Genomic DNA, 16,618 nt, shown 5'->3' with positions numbered 1-16,618 from the left:
CCAGGACCTAGGGTGCGGGCGGGGATGTGTGGCGTCTGACCCGGATGCATTGCTTCCCCATGAAGGGGGTCTGTTGCTGAGGAGTTGGGTGTCAAGACTTGTAATCGTAGGGGCCGTGGCTCCTCTTCCGTGTGGCCCGGGACCCGGGGCGGGCTGGTCAGCGGTCAGAGATGGTCCGACACCCCACCTCCCCGGTCCTGGGACTGCCAGCCTCACATGGAGCTCGGGCGGATTCTGTGTGTGCGCAGAGAGATACGTGACAGATTGAGTGATCACGCCCCCCCCCCTTCCCCGAAGCTGGCCACACCCCCCCCCCGGTTTCTCCTCCTGGGGGCCATCGCGCTGCCTGGACATCACTCATCTTCTAGCCCCTCCCCAGGTTTCTTGTTTAACTTCTCACTTTGCAGATTTGAAAAGCAGCCCTGTGTTCCTGTGGGCTCGCCACTCCGTGTCCCCGGAGTCAACGTCCCGCACACCCCTCCCGTGCCACGAGCTGGCCGACCCAGGCGTGTGTGTCTTCCCCCCTAATGCTGTCCGTCCTTCGTCTTTCAGTGTTCTCCCGTGGGCTGAAGAAGTCGTCCCAGGAGCTGTATGGTCTGATCTGCTATGGCGAGCTGCGGAAGAAGGTTGGGGGCTGTGAGTATGGGGCTCCAGGGGGTCCCCGCACGTGTGGCTGCTCCTCACGGGGCCTGCCGTACCGTCGCCGTTGGGTCTTTACTGCCACAGCTCTTCTTTCCCTGACTTGACTCTTGAAAACGTCTTACGTGTGGTGCACTGGTGAGCACCACGGCCCCACAGACCCTCACTTTCCCTCAGGCCGGCGTGTCGTCGACATTGGCCACGTCCGTGCACCCCTCCCCACACGTGCGCGCCCTCTCGCTCAGGCGTCCTAGACCCAGGCATGTTGTCATGCGTGCCCGCCTTCCTGTCACCACTCGACGTGTTGCCGTCTTCCCTAGTACCCGTCCGCGTTCAGTTTTCCCGGAAAACCCAACGCACCTGTCCGGGCGCCAGTTGGGGACGTGGTCCCACTTGAGCCTGTGGCACCCCTTGGGCCCGTAGACGAGAACAGCCTCACGTTTGGTCTCCCGAGACACTGGTACTTGGGAGGGTCCAGGTCCCTCCGCGGGTGTCTCGCTGCTCGTCTCCTTGCACCCAGATTTCCGATAGACGTCGGCTGCTCTGGCCTTCCTGGGGCGCCGAGCAGCTCGTGGCCGACCTTGCCTCCCCGTGTGACCTCCGAGGAGAGGGGCGCGCTGGTCTCTGCAGGTGCCCCTGGCCACCGTCGCACGGGGGAAGAGCGCTCACCCACAGGGCTGCTCCCGAGGCCCCATGAGACCGTGCGAGGGGGCCGCTCAGAGGGGGCAGCGGGGCAGGGGCGTGGAAGCAGCAGAGGAGGGGGGGACGGGCGTTTATGGATTGCTCCGCATAGGCCAGCCTGGCTCCCCGCCCGTGTCTTCTGGTGGGTGGTGTGCGGGGCCCCTTCTTTGTCCCTGCCGTGCCCGTGTCTCAGCCAGTCTGACTTTGCGTGACTCTGGCCTTGATCTGTCAGCGCCTTGCTCCCTAACTTTAGACGGCTTACCGTCACCCTCCCTGGCTATCGCAGGATCCCCTGCACTTGGACCTCAGCACCTCTTCCTGCCGCCCCGCAGCTCAGCTGACCCAGTCCTGCCGGTGGTGCCTCGTCGGTTCCTCCCAGCCCAGTTGCACGTCATACTCGCACATTCTCTCGCACACGCACCCCATGAGGCCCTGCCTGAGCGCCCCACCCCCCACAACACTCCCCCGACGGGTCCATTTGCGGGGACACTGTTGTGTCGTTTTGTGAGTCTGCAGGGAAGGGCAGGCTTCGGGGTACTGCCTCGTGCAGGGCACCGCCAGGCCACAGCCTCTCGTGACTGCTCGTTGGGAGCCGCTTCCGGGCTGTGCACGAAGCGTGCTCAGGGCATGCCAGCGGTGGACACGCCTGTTTCTCCCTGAGGTCTCCAGACTCACGAATCCTGAAGCAGCGGACGTGGTGTCCCTGCTGTGTTCCTGGGATTCGGACACGCGCTGCTCGTGTCTAGCATCGTGGCAGCTCCTGTCCTGGGCGTTGTCCCTGGGGCTCAGGACGCTCCAGTTGGATGAAAACGAGTGACCGTAGGCTCCTGGGCCGTTAAGTGACAGGTTTTCTTGCCCCCGGGACTGAGTCTCACACGGGGGCTCTTCTGCGATAGGGGCTGGTGTTGGGGGGCCGGGGAGACACCGTGTGTCTGGGCAGCTTTTCTTTGCAGGGCGGCTGCTTGGCTGCGCACCTGCTTCCCCCCTGCCGCGCCTCTTTCCCAGCGGCTGCTCCCTCTGCACCATTTCCCTTCGGTCTGCAGGGCTCGCGTTGGTCTTTCTCACCACGCGCTTGTTGTGCGTGGCTGTGAATTCTTTCAGCAGTGAGTCATCCGTAAAGCTTTATGTTGTTTTCTTTTTCTTTTTCTTAACCTTTTTTTAACATTTATTTTTGAGAGCGAGAGCGAGGGAGAGAGCAAGCGAGAATCCCAAGCGGGCTCCACACTGTCAGCTCACAGCCCAGCGTGGGGCTCGAGCCCATGAACCGTGAGATCATGACCTGAGCCGAAATCAGGAGACGGACGCTTAACCGACTGAGCCACCCAGGAGCCCTTAGGTTGTGTTCGTTCTCGAAAGGTGTTTTTGCCGGATGTGGAGCTCCGGTTTGATAGTTTTCCCTGTCTTCACTTTGAAGCTATTATTCCCCCGTCTCTGGCCTGCGCTTTTTCTGGTGAGAGGCTGCTGACCGTTGTGTCCTCGCGCCTCCGGAGGGGATGCGCCACTTTCCTCTGGCCGCTCTAAGGATTTTGTTCTTGTCTTGGTTTTCCGCCTGGATGTGTGTTTATGGCCTGTTAATTTCGTTTCCCCAAAACGTACGGAAGAGCCCAAAGAATTTTGCGATGACCCTCAAACCCCCACCACCTCTGTGTGCTCTCTGTCCCTGTGTCTTCTGTTGAGGACGGCAGTAACCCTGGGAGGGCAGAGGAACGTGGCGTCTGCTCTAGTGAACGCACAGGGTCTCGGTTTGTCATTCGTCCACCCCGGGCACCTAGGCATCCACGACCGACGATACCGTGCCCAGAGGGAGAAGTGTGCCTGCCGGGCGCCCTGAGAAGCGAGTCTCTGAGCTCGGAGGCCAGGGATGAGGAGAGGTGCAGCGTGCCGGGGGTCTGGGCAGGAGGCAGGCAGCGCTTGCTTCCCCTGAGAAAGTCCCAAGGGAAGGAGGGCCGTGCAGGTGCGGATGGCCCCTTCAGCACTGGCTTTGCCGGAGGAGCCACGGCTGCCGGAGGGATTGTGTTCTGGAAATCTCTGAATGTTCTGTAAAGGAACAGAACATTTGTGTTTGCTTTCTACTTGAAGATAACAACCTGGGACCGTTGACCCAGTTTGCTCCGAACTACTCCGTGCTCACGTTTATTTATTTTGCGTTTAGGTATGGACGACAAGAATGCCACGAAGCTGAACGAGCTCATCCAGGCAGGGTGAGTAGGCCCGTCTCGGGGAGCATCGCTGTTGTGTGGACGCGTGCGCCCTTCTCTGAGATGCAGAGCTGAAGATGCGTGGGGTTTTCTTCCCTTTGCTCACCGAGGTCCCTGAAGTGCTGACCTCCCCAGGGTTCAAGCTGATAGCCTCTCAGAGCCCGGGGAGAGCAGGGAGACTTGGCCTGGGCTGCTCCCTGTCTCGTTCTTCCCACGGGTCCCCCACGGGGGTGGCAGCGTCCACGCGGCCCTCCCCGCCTCACGTTCCCTTTCCCACCTCGTGTTGGGGAGTGCCTTCTCCTCTCACCAGAGCAAGCCCTCTCCCACTTTCCTGTCGCCCTCCCGGTCCCTCTCCTGTGCTGCCCCTTCCCGCACCTGCCGGGGCTCTGTGCCCCACGAGGCGAAGCCAGGTCTGATGCTGCTGCGTTCTGCCCTCACCCTCATGGCGCCCGGGAGCTTGGGGTTCTCCTGTTTGCTTAGCCCAACTGCAGAGGCCGTTCCTGCCATGGAGGTGGCACTAGGCCCCTGCCACGTGCCCCATCTCCCGTCGTCCCAGTGGCACCATGTGCTTTGCCCCCTGGCCCCGACTCCGGTGTTGGCCTTGGAGCCCTCCTGCACTGTCAGCCTTGCTAGGTGATCCCAGCCCCCAGCCAAGTGTCTGACTCGCGGCTCTCCAGCCCTGTAACTGCCCGGTCTTCTCTCCTCCTTCGCCCCTCCTGGGACCATCCCAAGGGCGTACTGAGCTCTGTGCCCCTGCGTGCTCTTCGTGGGCCGTGTTAGTGCTCCCGGGGCCTCTGTCCCCGTTTGTGGGTGAGGGATTCCAAATCTAACGTGTCCCCAATTCTGTGCCTCGATTTATAAATCCCGTCATGTCCTAGACGTCTCCTGGGCCCCAGCTGGAAGTCTCTGGGAGTTCTTTCTGGGAAAGGCCCCGACCCCACACTCTCAGGTCTCCCCTGGCCACCGCTTGCTTTTTTCCCCAGTCAGGTGGAGGCAGTGTGGCCCCTCGGCCTCTCATAGCTGCTCCAGCCGGTGCCCTGACCACCCCCGTTCGGCGGTCTGCAGCTTCTGTGTGCGTGCATTTCTCCCTCGGCCTGGCCCCTGTCGCCGGCTGCCGTGTCTGTCCCCCCGCCCCGAGCTCATGTACTCTCCCCAGATCCCTGCTCCTCGTCTCCGCTGGACTCACCTGCCGTCCCCGGCCCCCTGCTGGTGGAGGGCTGGTCGGCCCTGCCACCTCTGCAGTCACGGCCTTCCCGCACCCAGGTCCCTTTCCTCCCTGATTGTGTTGTCGGGTGGTCTGCAGGCCCGTCCCTCAGGTGTGAGCCCCCGACGGGTGGGGCCAGCCGTGTGACTTCTGCTCTGGCTCTAGCCCGGTGGCTTCCCTTACAGATGCCCCTGTTCAGTTCCGGGGGCTTATTTCTGTGAACAGGCCCGATGGTAACTGGGCTGTGCGTATCACCGCTGCTCCGGCGAGCCCCAATTCACCCCCTGCCCCCCCCCCCCCCCCCCCCCGCCGGGGAGTGCGGGTCACCTTAAAAATTCGTCTTTGGGCAGAGGGAGCCTCCTGGAGGCCACCAGCTGTGGCCTTGTGGGTCATTTGGCTCCCCTCCCCCCCCAGCCGCCTGCTACAGTTTTTGAGTTTGTGGCCTCTTTGAACGAACGGCTTGTGTGCACCCAAGGAGCCTTGGACGGCAGGCAAAGTCCTTGGTCGAGGTGGTTTCTGACGCTACCGTCTGCCCAGCGGGCGAGAGCTGCCCTGAGGCGGAGTGCTCTCCCCGGATGCGATTTTGGGGGAGCTCTCACTCGACCTTGTACCTGAGTCGCCCGAGTCGTTGGCTGAGACTCTTCCTGGTTCTTTCTGCTCAGGGCGTGTGTGGCCAGCTTGATGGCAAAGCCAGTTCGTTTGGCTCTGTCTTAGGCTCTGTCTTGGTCTTGTTGGGAGGGCCCGCACAGGGAGAGGGTGGGCTCCTGGGCTTCTGGAAAGGCACGCGGGCCTGATGCCTCATGGTTGATCTGATGTGAGGAAGGCGTGTTTTGATAAGTTTGAAAGTGTCCAGAGGATCAGTTTTAGGGGCTGCCAGAGATTGGAGAGCCCCGGGCCCTGAGCTGGGGGTCCGAAGGTCCGGGTAACCTCAGACACGGCACCGGGCGCCCTCGGTCTCAGTGAGGAACCATCACAGTATAGCCCAGATGTAACGTGATGGTCAGGATTATTCTGGACAAGCAAGGATTCCTGTTTAATATGAATGTTTACAGTTGGGTTATGAGCCGTAAATATTAAACACGCATGCGTTTGGACCAATGCCATCGGTGATTGGGTGACTCTGTGGGGGACAAGGGATGAACTTCCTTGCAAGGTTCCACGTAATTTGTGTAGAACCTCCGCCTGCTGGGAGGGGAGCGCGGCTCCTTCCCCCTCGGGTGTGGGCTGTGCGCGGGGAGGCGGGAAGGAGCCAGATGGGACACGACCTCACCCGGAGAACAAGGTCAAGGCTGACAGTAGCAGGTCACATTGAGGGTGTGAGAGGGTGTCTACCTTCCAGCGTGAACTCTCTGAATCCGCAGGTGTGGGGCTGCAGCCGGAGTCCCCCGGCAGCAACTTCCCTCCCTGAGCCGTGCTGCCAGGGGACCGCTGCAGGGATGCCCTCAGAGCCTCCTTCCTGCACAGCCCTGTGAGTGCGTGATGACCCCACCCAGATCCAGAAGGGGGATTGATGTTTAACGCCCGCCTCCCTAGATGCCTTGTACCACCCCCCTCGGCTCAGGAGAAGAAGGAAGGCAGACAGACAGTCACAGTGGTAGGCGCGAGTGGAGAGGCGTTAGCTTCGGCCGTCCACAGTGGGTGTTTGCAAACAGCGGGAGCTCGGTGCGTATGCCCTCTGACCCCACCCCACTTCTAGAGAGCGGTCAGATCAATGGGCAAGCCACGCTTGTAACATCTCAGATTGGCTCTCGCTAGCAAAGGGGCGTCACAGAGAAGACCAGTTCCTGGGTGGGACATAGGGGCCTCTGTTCTTTTTCTGTAAGAGAGGCGGGGTATGTGCGTGGCTGCGTGGCCACAGTGAGGTGGCTTGATGCGGGGCTCCCACCTCACACTGGAGTTCTCTTTGTGCCCCCGTTCTTTTTTTTTTTTCAAGGTTTTTTTTTTTTTTTTTTTTAACATTTATTTATTTTTGAGACAGAGAGAGAGTGCATGAACAGGGGAGGGTCAGAGAAAGAGGGAGACATAGAATCTGAAACAGGTTCCAGGCTCTGAGCCGTCAGCCCAGAGCCCAACACGGGGCTCGAACCCATGGACCGCGAGATCATGACCTGAGCCGAAGTCGGACGCTTAACCGACTGAGCCACCCAGGCTCCCCTCAGGGTTTGTTTTTGAGAGAGAGAGCGTGAGCATAGGAGGGGCGCAGAGAGAGGGAGACACAGAATCCGAAACAGGCTCCAGGCTCTGAACTGTCAGCACAGAGCCCATCCTGGGGCTTGAAGTCAGGAGCTGTGAGATCATGACCTGAGCCAAAGTTGGACACTTAACCAGCTGGGCCACCCACACAGTGGGGCGTCCCCGTTCTTGACTTGACACGTGTCTTTTGTTATTTGAGTCTTTAACAATAGTGTCTTTGTGTATTTAGGAGAGAAAAGTTCCATGTTGGGGAAAGGTGTTCTTTTTTATTAGCTTTAAATTGCTATAATCACATTTGCTCTGTGGAGCTATGTTTATAAAACGTACTTGTCTGTGTTTCTGGCAGCGAAAACGTAACATCTGTGGCTTCAGCCTTGACTGGGCCTCAGCGTGCATGGGTGCTGTCACTGCCTGGTGGTAGGACCGTCTAGGAGCCCCTGGAGGGCTGTGGGGTGAGGGAGACCCCCCAGTGCTGGTCTCCCTCCGGGACGGGTAGGAGCCAGCTCTGGCGCAGAGCTCGTGAGGCCCTGGGCTGCGGCAGGTTCAGCACAGGGCGTGGTACCCTGGCTCCTGCTTCCTTCTTCCTTCTTCCTCCTTCCTCCTGGCCCCATCACCGCGGCTGTGGCTGGGGGTGGGGTGGTGCTCGGGAGAGTCGCCGGAACGCAGCTGTGGGTGGCAGGCGGCACGCCTCACTGGGATTCGGGTTTCTGACTGCCGTTTCCTCCTGCTGCCCCATCTGGGACGCTCCCTCCGTGCCCTCGGTGACGGGCTCTTGCTCGTCCCTCAGCTGCGAACTGGGACGCCCCTCCCTAGCCCTGGGATTCCGTGAAGTCTGGATGTGACGCGCCTTTCGCGTGTGACATCCAGCGCTGCGGGTGTTCACCTGTCAGGCCCTTTACCGGTCCGTCGGGGTTCCCCGGGCGCCCCTCCCTGCCCCCCCGCCCCCCGGCAGATCCCAGGCAGAGAAGTACATCGCCGCCAGGTGCTGCCAGCTGCTTTGTTTGCTTGGACAGACGAGTGTTGCACACCAAACTCGCCTGTGTCTAAGAAGCAAGACGGTCACTCTGTTCGCCTTCCAGGCAGTTTATCGTGAAAAAGTTTAAACATCGGAAAGGTTGGAACAGAGGTATGGCAGACCGCTCCGTACCCTTCACCTGGATTTACCAGCGCAAGAGTGCATCCAGAGTGTGCATGCGCGCGGGGGCGTGTGTTACTTGTCCTGTCGTGTTTTAATGTGTCTTTTTCCCCTGCTGGACTGTGGACTCGTCTGTGGTCCGTGGCGCGTGCCGCGTGTCGCCGTCAATAAGTGGGTTTTGAGCTGACGTCTTCAGTATGTGTGCCTGTGTCTCACAATGGCCCATAAACAACAGCGAAGCGTGCAGTGTCCTGCTTCGCCGTTCCGGGATCCTGCAGGGTAGTGTCACTGCCCCGGGAGTCCCCCGTGCTCCCCGGTCGTTTCCCTCCTCCCTGCCCCCGGTGACCTCCCACCTTTACTGTCTGCACAGCTGCCTTTTCCAGAATGTCGCCGAGTTGGTGTCGTACAGCAGACGTCCTTTTCGGACTGGCTCCTTTCACTTGCTCTTCTGAGTTCCAAGAAGTGCGCAGAGTTGGGTACCACCCCGATCCAGATACGGGTGGCTCCGTCACCCCCGCACCCCCTCGTGGCCGCCTCCCACACCCAGCCCCGGCAGCCCCTCAGCTGCTCTCTGACCCCCGTGGTCCCGCCTTTCCCGGAACGCCATCCAAATGGGGTGATGCCACGTGTGGCCTTCAGAGGTTGGCATCTTCCCCTCAGCGCTACTCTCTTGAGATCTGTCCCTGTGGGTCCGTAGTTCATGCCTTTTCCTGCAGAGCAGTGTCCCCGCTGCGCCGTCCCCTGGTCTGTCCCCTGGTGAGGAACGCGGACTGTTGCACAGAAGGAACTGCTCTAAACCTTCGCCTGCGGGTGTGTGTTCCGTGTCGCCTGGGCAAGTCCACAGGTGAGCGTGTGCCGCTCCGTGGGGAGATGGCGTGCCGCTCTCCAGGGACCGTCCCGGGCGCTGCCCACGCCCTGCATGCTTGGCGTGGCGGCTGTCCTGAGCTGTCCTGAGCCGTCCTTGGGGACGGGCAGCAGCATCTCCCGGTGGTGTTGGTGCGCGTATCCCTGGCGACGGACCGCGTTGAATGTCTTGTGCTTGTCCTTCTGTCTCTGGTGATGGGCCTGCTCAAATCTCATGTCCGTTTCCTTATTACTGAGTTTAGAAAGTTCTCCAGGTGTCGTCTGATGGGGTTCGTGAGCAAACAGCTAGGAAAGAATTCTCGAGACGTCTTTGGTGCAAAAAGGTGATTTTATTAAAGCAGGGGGCCAGGACCCGTGGGCAGAAAAAGCCGCACTGGGGTTGTGAGGAGTGGCTGAGTATGTGCTTTTAAGTTAGTGGGGGTTAGGGACAGGGTGAGTCTCTAAGGAATTTGGAAGCAGGCTTTCAGGACCTGGAGGGGCTAGCTCCTGTTAGGCTAAGGTAACTTTTAGCCCTTAATCAAACAGAAACGTTAAGGCAGGAAGGCTGCCATTAGTTCCTCGCGGAAGGTCACGGGCGTGCTCCAGGTGTTGGGGGGCTGCGGGCCGTCAAGAGGCTTACCTGAAACTGCATTTTTCTTGCCTCTGTTTCCCTCCTCGCAGACACGAGCCTCGTGTCGGATAGGCGACGGGCAGTGTTTTCCCCTGGTCCGCAGCTTGTCCCGCTTCCGTGGTGCCCACGGCAGGGCGAGGTGCCCGGTCCCGCCAGGGTGCCGTCCGCCATCTCTCTGTGCAGGCCGTGACCTCTGGGTCTCGTCCGAGAACTTCGTGTGCCCGAAGGTCACGCGCTGCTGCGTGTCTTTGTGTGCGCGTCTTATGGTGGGAAATTTTGGTCCGTGATCCGTGACGTGCCCTTTATGCCGGGGTGGGTTTTTGTGGGCTGTGTGACCGCTGACTCCAGCTCCATCTGTTGCAAGCACTGTCCTTCCTCCCTTGGCTCTTTGCGCCCTTGTGTGAAGCCAGGGTCCTTGCTGTGTGGGTCTGTCTCTAGGTTTCCCTTGTGTCCCCCTGCCTGATGTGTCCATTCTTCCAGCAGCAGACCCTGGTTCCCACAAACAGAGCAAATGGCCCGTAAGGGTGAAGCAGGTGCCGCAGCTCGTGGGGCATTTATTTAAGTGCCTTCCCGTCCTTGCTTCTCATGCAGGCTTTGTTCGGTGCACTGTGGGTGTCCTTTCATTACAGGTCTGTGGGACTCGGGAGCAGACGGGCCGAGGAGAGCTCTGAGGTCCCCTCTCCCTAGGATGGTTGCAGGCGGGCAGCATAGACTTAGCACGCGCTTTCTGGGTTCATCACGTGATTTTGCAGACGGGAAAGCCAGGCTCCTGTGCATGTACGTGTAGAGGAATTAGCTTGTTGCCTGTTGTGTCAAAGTGACGACAGGGGGGCGGTTTGCATGGAGCCCTCTGTGTGAACCTCTGTCGGAGGGCAACCTGTGAGTCTCGTGCAGACACCGAGCCCTGGGGTGCTGCCGCCTGGCCTCCCAGAGCCGAGCTCAAGTACGGCTTTGCCCCCGCAGGCTCTGGCCTCAGGCCACTCATAGAACTTCCATTTGAGAGAATAGGGAAGGGATTGTAATCTCAGAATGTTCTGGTCGTACCAAAGGCTGCTCAATTTCACTTTAAAAAAAAAAAAAAAAAAAAGGAAGTCTCAAAAGAGCAGTTTAACGGAAAATGTGATTATCGCAAGCGCAGGTGCCCCCTGGCACGGCCCCTCCCGCCCTGTGTTGTTGGTTTGGCACAGACGGAATGAGAAGTGACGGGCAGAGAGGCCCGCCAGCCCCAGAGCTGTCGCTGGGGACGGGCCGGGACTGAGGCCATCTGTGGCACGCCCCCGGCCACACGTGGCCACCTCCGTTTCCCGGACTGAGATGATTATACTGCACGTGTTTGGTCTCAGGGGAGCGAGGGGCACGTTCCGCGTAGACGCCATTCTCTGAATCGTGCCACCTGACACAGTGAGGGGAGGAGGCCACCTGGTGTCCCCTGGTCTCTGGGCAGCCTGCCCGTCCTCAGTGCCGCTCGTGGCATCCCGCATCGGATTCCCGGCACAGGGGGCCCAGCGGTACGCTGGGGACGGCGGGGGGCGGGTACAGAGGCAGAGGCCACGAGCGTGTCGCTGCTGGAATCCTTGAGCTTTCTGTGCGAGCAGGCCGTCTCCAGCCGTCAGCCCTCCCCCACGTCGCACCTCCCTCTTGGCCCTAGAAACGCTCAACGGGGGGCAGTGGTGAAGTCTGCCCTTTAGGGGACCCGTGTTGGAAATTTGAGCGGCTTCCTTTCCAAGGAGGAGGGGCGTGCGGCCTTGTTTCCTCAGAGGCAGAGGTTGGGACGCGCTGTGGCGTGTGCGATGTGTGCGCCCCCCAGCCGCGCCCCACTGCAGGGTGCCCTTGGCCTTCGAAGCTCCCATTTCAGGGCGATACTGTGTAAAGCTACGTGAGTGGTGTGCCAGTATGACCTTGTAAAAACGTCAGTGGTGCACACCCTCGGTGTAAAACAAGTGGACCCCAGCCCCCCACCCCCTTCCCTCTCCAGAAGTAACTGTGTGCACAGATTCCACGCGTGTCCTTCTGAGGTCAGTGCGTACAGATAGAAATCCGTCACTTTTTTCACATCCTTGGAAGCACACCGCGTGCGTTCTGTAACTTTTTCACTGAGGTTTTCTCAGAAATGGCAAGGACATGGGGCGCCTGGGTGGCTCAGTCGGTTAAGCGGCCGACTTCGGCTCAGGTCATGATCTCACGGTCCGTGGGTTCGAGCCCCGCGTCGGGCTCTGTGCTGACAGCTCGGGGCCTGGAGCCTGCTTCCAATTCTGTGTCTCCCTCTCTCTGACCCTCCCCCGTTCATGCTCTGTCTCTCTCTGTCTCAAAAATAAATAAACGTTAAAAAAAAAAAATTAAAAAAAAAAAAAAAAGAAATGGCAAGGACAGAGCAGCTCTCCTGGAGGGGGTCCCAGCTGGCCAGCATTCGAAGAACTGGTTAACGCACAGTCGGTATACAGACCTTGACCATTTTTCCAAAATGAAAACCGCTTTTGCTCACTGGCATCGGGTAGCTCGTTCCGGAGGTCCGTGTTTTGTATGGCAGCTGCAGCCAACATGCATCCTCTGTGACTTTCCGGAGGCAGAGCGAGAGAGCAGCAGGGCCCAGGGCAGTGGCGCTGCAGCGTCTTTTGGACTTGTCCTGCCCGTGCGTGACTTCACTGCCGCTTTGCAGAGCAGCCGGCCGTTATTATCTCTGGAGCATTCTGAGTGTGCTTTTTGGAAGGAGCTACCGTTGTGGTTTTCCTATTTGCCGGTTACATGGAATTACTTTAGTTTGTGTACTGTATACATTTTGGTCATAGCAGCATCCAGACAGAGTGTCACCCACAGCTGTGACAGTCTGGATGTGCCCACAGGTCGGTTCTGGAGAGCACGAACAAGTGGCACCGTGCCTGCCGGCTGAGAGTGTCCCGTACTCCCCGGGCACCACTGCCGTGGTTTACAGTGGCGTTCATCGCGAGGGCGGCTCAGACTTTCTCTCGCGGGACCTGAGGCGGAAGGGAAGGAGAGAAGGGCACGCGTTTGATGTCTGATGGGGGTTTCTGCGAGGTGGGTTTTCCAGGGGATGGACAGCAGCTGGTGCCACACCGGTCGCCAGGCCAGAGGGCGCGCAGATGTCCTCTACAGTGTGAGGCTCGGGCAGGAAAATAGTGGGACCGCCCGGGTCCTGATGAGGTCTCGCCGTGCACAGCTGTGACCCTAGCAGCTTCCTGGGGACCCTCATCTGCCCAGGCTCTGTGTGTTCTGGGCACGCTGGCCCTTGTGTGTGTGCCGGGTGGGGAGCGGCCGGTCAGTTGGAGGCTTCACTGTCTCCTTGAAACTCTGTTCCCAGGGCCACCACCGTGCGCTACAAAGGGAGAAACCTGCGGATCAAAGCGCCCATGTGCCGAGCTCTGAAGAAGCTGTGTGACCCGGACGGTACGTGAACATGGACTTGGGGCAGGGGCTCACGCGGGCTCTCGTTGGACGGTTCGGAGTCTCGCGCTGGTTCAGAGTCTACTGAACGTGGTCCTGCCGGTTGGCGGCACCTGCAGTTGAAACCCCTTGTCACGGCAGCGCATCCGCATAGGAGATCGGGGTGCCCTCAGAGGCCCTGGGCCGTTCACACCAAGCGGCAGCCGGCATCGCAGGTGACTCTCTCCTGGCCCGTCGCAGCCTGGTCCGTGGCTCGGGCTCCCAGGTGCACAAGCGGCCACGTCGCAGTTCTCCTTCAGAACGTGGAGCCTCGCAGGCTCCCTTGCCAGTCTCACTCTCGAGACCTCTTGAGGCCGCCTGCCCGGAGCACCTTTTCACATTTTGCACTGGCGTCCGTGTGCCCGGCTCTCACAGCCCCTTCTTGTCATAGGCTTGAGTGACGACGAGGACCAGAAGCCGGTGCGCCTGCCCCTGAAAGTCCCTGTGGAGCTGCAGCCGAGGAACAACCACGCCTGGGCCCGCGTGCAGAGCCTGGCTCAGAATCCGAGGCTCAGGTAACGTGGCTTTTGCCATCCGTGGGGAGCAGTGGGGCTCCCCCAGTGCTCTGAACGGGCCTTCGCGCTCTCTGACCCCGCGTGCGCTCACTGTGGCCCTCAGACCCGGTGTCCCACCTGGGCAGGTGCTCGTGGGCCGAGCACAGGGTGCAGGATGTGGTTCCCAGGTTGATGGCTCCAGAATCTTTCCCTTGTGTTTACCCTCAAAACCCCTTTCCGCTCCTCTCTCGTCATCTTCCTGGGCGTGTAGGTCTGATTCGTGTAGGTCTGATTCATGTACGGTGCCCCATGTTGGGTGTGCCCCTATACCTCCTCTTTTTTGGTTGAGTCAAATTCTATAACGTACAACTAACCGTTAGTCACTTCAAGGCATCTGACTCGGGGGCCTTGAGGACCTTCGCACAGCGTTGTATGAGTATCTCCTCCGTCTGGCTCCAGAACATTTCGGTTCCCCGAAAGGAAACGTTTCACTAAATTGCACACCCCCCCCCCCACCCCAGCCTCCAGCCGTCACCCATCTGCTGTCTGTCTCTAGATTTGCCTGACAGGGACAGTTCACTAAAGACAATGGTGCCCATGTGGTCTTAGGTCTGGCTTCTCTCAGGGAGCAGGACTTTTTTTTTTTAGAGAGAGACAGACATGGGGTTGGGGGACAGGGGAGAATGGGCAGACAGAGAGGGAGACACAGAATCCCAAGCAGGCTCCAGGCTCTGAGCTGTCAGCACAGGGCCCGACACGGGACTTGAACTCAAGAACCACGAGATCATGACCCGAGCCGAAGTCGGATGCTCAACTGACTGAGCCACCCAGGCACTCCATGGGAGCAGGACTTTTTTGAGGTTTGTTTGTGTCAGGACCTCATTGTTTCCTTGTTTTAAGTTTTTTTGGTATTGATTAAGTCTGGTCAGGCCACGCTTTCTGGACCCGAAAGGTGCTAACAGAATAGGACGGTGGGTCATATCACGGCCTGTGTCCTGAGGGAGATCTCGTACTGTGTGCAGTGGGCACAAGGGATTGCTCTTGTTTTCTTACGGTTTCGTGTGAGTTTCTAGTTATTTCAATTTAAAGGGTTCACTTTTAAGACAAGGAGTGTGTGGCCTGCCGGGGTACTGTGGGTTCGGCCCCTCTGATGCCCCTTCCTCGATCCCATGGCCTCGCCTCATGGCCTCGCACTGCCCTTCAGAAGGTCCCCTCCCTGTGTAATGGCCGCCTTGTCCTGCCTGTGATTTCTCGGCAGGATGATCGTGGAGCTCCATCGGAAGGTCTCCAGCCTCATCGAATTCTTAAAACAGAAGTGGGCGCTCCACGAAGTGCGGATTGTATCCTTTTCCTACTAAAACAAACTCACCCAAACTCCGCGGCCCCTGCGCCTGAGGGTGGGGTCTCGCTTCTCTGCCTGAGAGTACAGCGGGCCCACGGGGTTGCGTAGAACCAGAACTAAACCTGTAGCCCCTTGTCCCGGGGCTCGGGTGTGAGCTCCTTCCTGTTGTCCACACTGCCGGTGGCGGCATCTGGTCCACGTGGCTCGGGGTAGGGGGCGTGCACGGCGTCCCCGCTGGCAGGCTGAGCGGCACGGCCGAGGACAGCCCCAGACTTCCTGTGTCCCGGGCTGCCCCCAGCCGGGAGCGGCTCGTTGGGTGTGACATCGGTGAGGGAGGAGGTGCCTGGCCGGTGGTCTGCGCGAGGCCCGGCACTGCCCGGTGGGGCCCACTGCTGCGGCTGCTCCTTGACCTCTGTGGCAGCGGAAGACGCTGGAGGACCGGCAGCTGCAGCACTCGCTTGCGGCGCCCGCGCAGGAGAAGGTGGCCCTGCACCTGTTCCCCGGAGAGAGCTGCACGCTGACGCCGCTCCCGGGCGTGGCCCGCGTGGTGCACTCCAAAGCCTTCTGCACGGTGCACTGGCAGGAGGGCGGCCGGTGCAGGCAGAGCGCCAGGGACACCCACACATTGCCTCCCGCGCAGATCCTGGGCATCCAGAGCGGCCAGGGCACGGCCAGGGGCCAGGTGAAGTGTCCACGGGGTGGCGCCGAGGGCAAGGGCCCCGGACGTCCCCCTCCGTCCACCGACGCCTCGCAGAGCTCCGGAGAGAGTTCGCCTGAAAGTGCCCCCGGGGAGGGGGCCGCCCCAAGCCTCGGTGGTCTAGACACTCCTGACAGGCTCCAGGATGCGGGGGCGCGGCTCGAGAAGACCCCCACGGCTGCTCCTGCAGATGGCCCCGCCCGAGAGCCCGGGGACGTGCCGTGCACCTGCGGCCAGCTCCCAGAGCTGGAGGAGGAGCTCTCCCTCCTTGACCCCTTCCCCCGCTACATGAAGTCCTGTCAGGACCTCATCATCCCCGAGCAGTGCCGATGCGCGGACTCGCGGCCCCCGGGGTGCCCCTCCCCAGAGACTCGTGGTCCTGGCAGCGTGGAGGCGGCTGACCTTGCCCGGGCCGGGGCCCCATCCCCTGTCCGGGCCCCACAGGGTCCAGAGCTTCAGTCCAGTCCCGGGCTCCAGCCAGATGTTTGCACTAAAGACTTGGCAGACGCACCCGCGGAGGAGCCCCAGGACAAGGGGAGCCCCCTGGAACCCCTGCCTCAGGGACAGCCTGCCGCCAAGCCTCCGAAGGACGTCCCTGCCAGCCGGCTCGCCCAGCAGCTCCGTGAGGAGGGCTGGAACCTGCAGACCTCCGAAAGCCTTACGCTGGCCGAAGTCTACCTCATGATGGGCAAGCCGAACAAGCTGCAGCTGGAGTACGACTGGCTGGCCGTGCTGGGCCCCGAGGGCCAGGCCCCCGGAGGGCAGGCGCAGGGCCCCCGCGGCGGCTCCCCGCCCCCCACCTTCCACAAGCAGCGCCTGCTCAGCTGCCTCCTGAAGCTCATCTCCACCGAGGTCAACCCCAGGCTGGTGAGTGCGCCCCGGGGCTCTCGGCGGGAGGGGAGGAGGGGGGGTCGGGGTGACCCTGCGCCCCCAGGGCTCTCAGCGGGAGGGGAGGCAGGGCCCAGGGTGACCATGTGCCCCAGGGCTCTCAGATGGAGGGGGTACTGGGGGGACCATGCACCCCAGGGCTCTCAGAGGGAGGGGAGAAGGGGGGACCATGTGCCCCAGGGCTTTCAGCGGGAGGGGAGGAGGGACCCGGGTGACCATGTGCCCCGGGGCTCTC

At 60.7% G+C, this 16,618-nt stretch overlaps 1 protein-coding gene across 3 annotated transcripts in view; it reads left to right on the top strand.

Annotated features, from left to right (window-relative positions):
- CRAMP1 (cramped chromatin regulator 1) overlaps positions 1-16,618 on the top strand; it is a 57,384-nt gene that overhangs the window by 22,824 nt on the left and 17,942 nt on the right. For 2 of the 3 annotated variants that reach the window (XM_078440274.2, XM_078440273.2), the window contains exons 5-10: positions 553-636; positions 3,473-3,521; positions 12,841-12,926; positions 13,354-13,477; positions 14,715-14,796; positions 15,220-16,362. In XM_078440274.2, the coding sequence (XP_078296400.2) occupies positions 553-636; positions 3,473-3,521; positions 12,841-12,926; positions 13,354-13,477; positions 14,715-14,796; positions 15,220-16,362 (1,568 nt within the window). Of the gene's footprint in view, positions 1-552; positions 637-3,472; positions 3,522-5,036; positions 6,191-12,840; positions 12,927-13,353; positions 13,478-14,714; positions 14,797-15,219; positions 16,363-16,618 lie in introns of those variants that run through there. The other variant, XM_078440276.2, reaches the window with a different exon arrangement.

The sequence above is a fragment of the Panthera onca genome, chromosome E3 (assembly GCF_046562875.1).
Source record: "Panthera onca isolate mPanOnc1 chromosome E3, mPanOnc1 haplotype 2, whole genome shotgun sequence".
Lineage (NCBI taxonomy): Eukaryota > Metazoa > Chordata > Mammalia > Carnivora > Felidae > Panthera > Panthera onca.
Note: the sequence above shows the minus strand (reverse complement) of the source record. Positions and strands in the feature narration are given on the sequence as shown.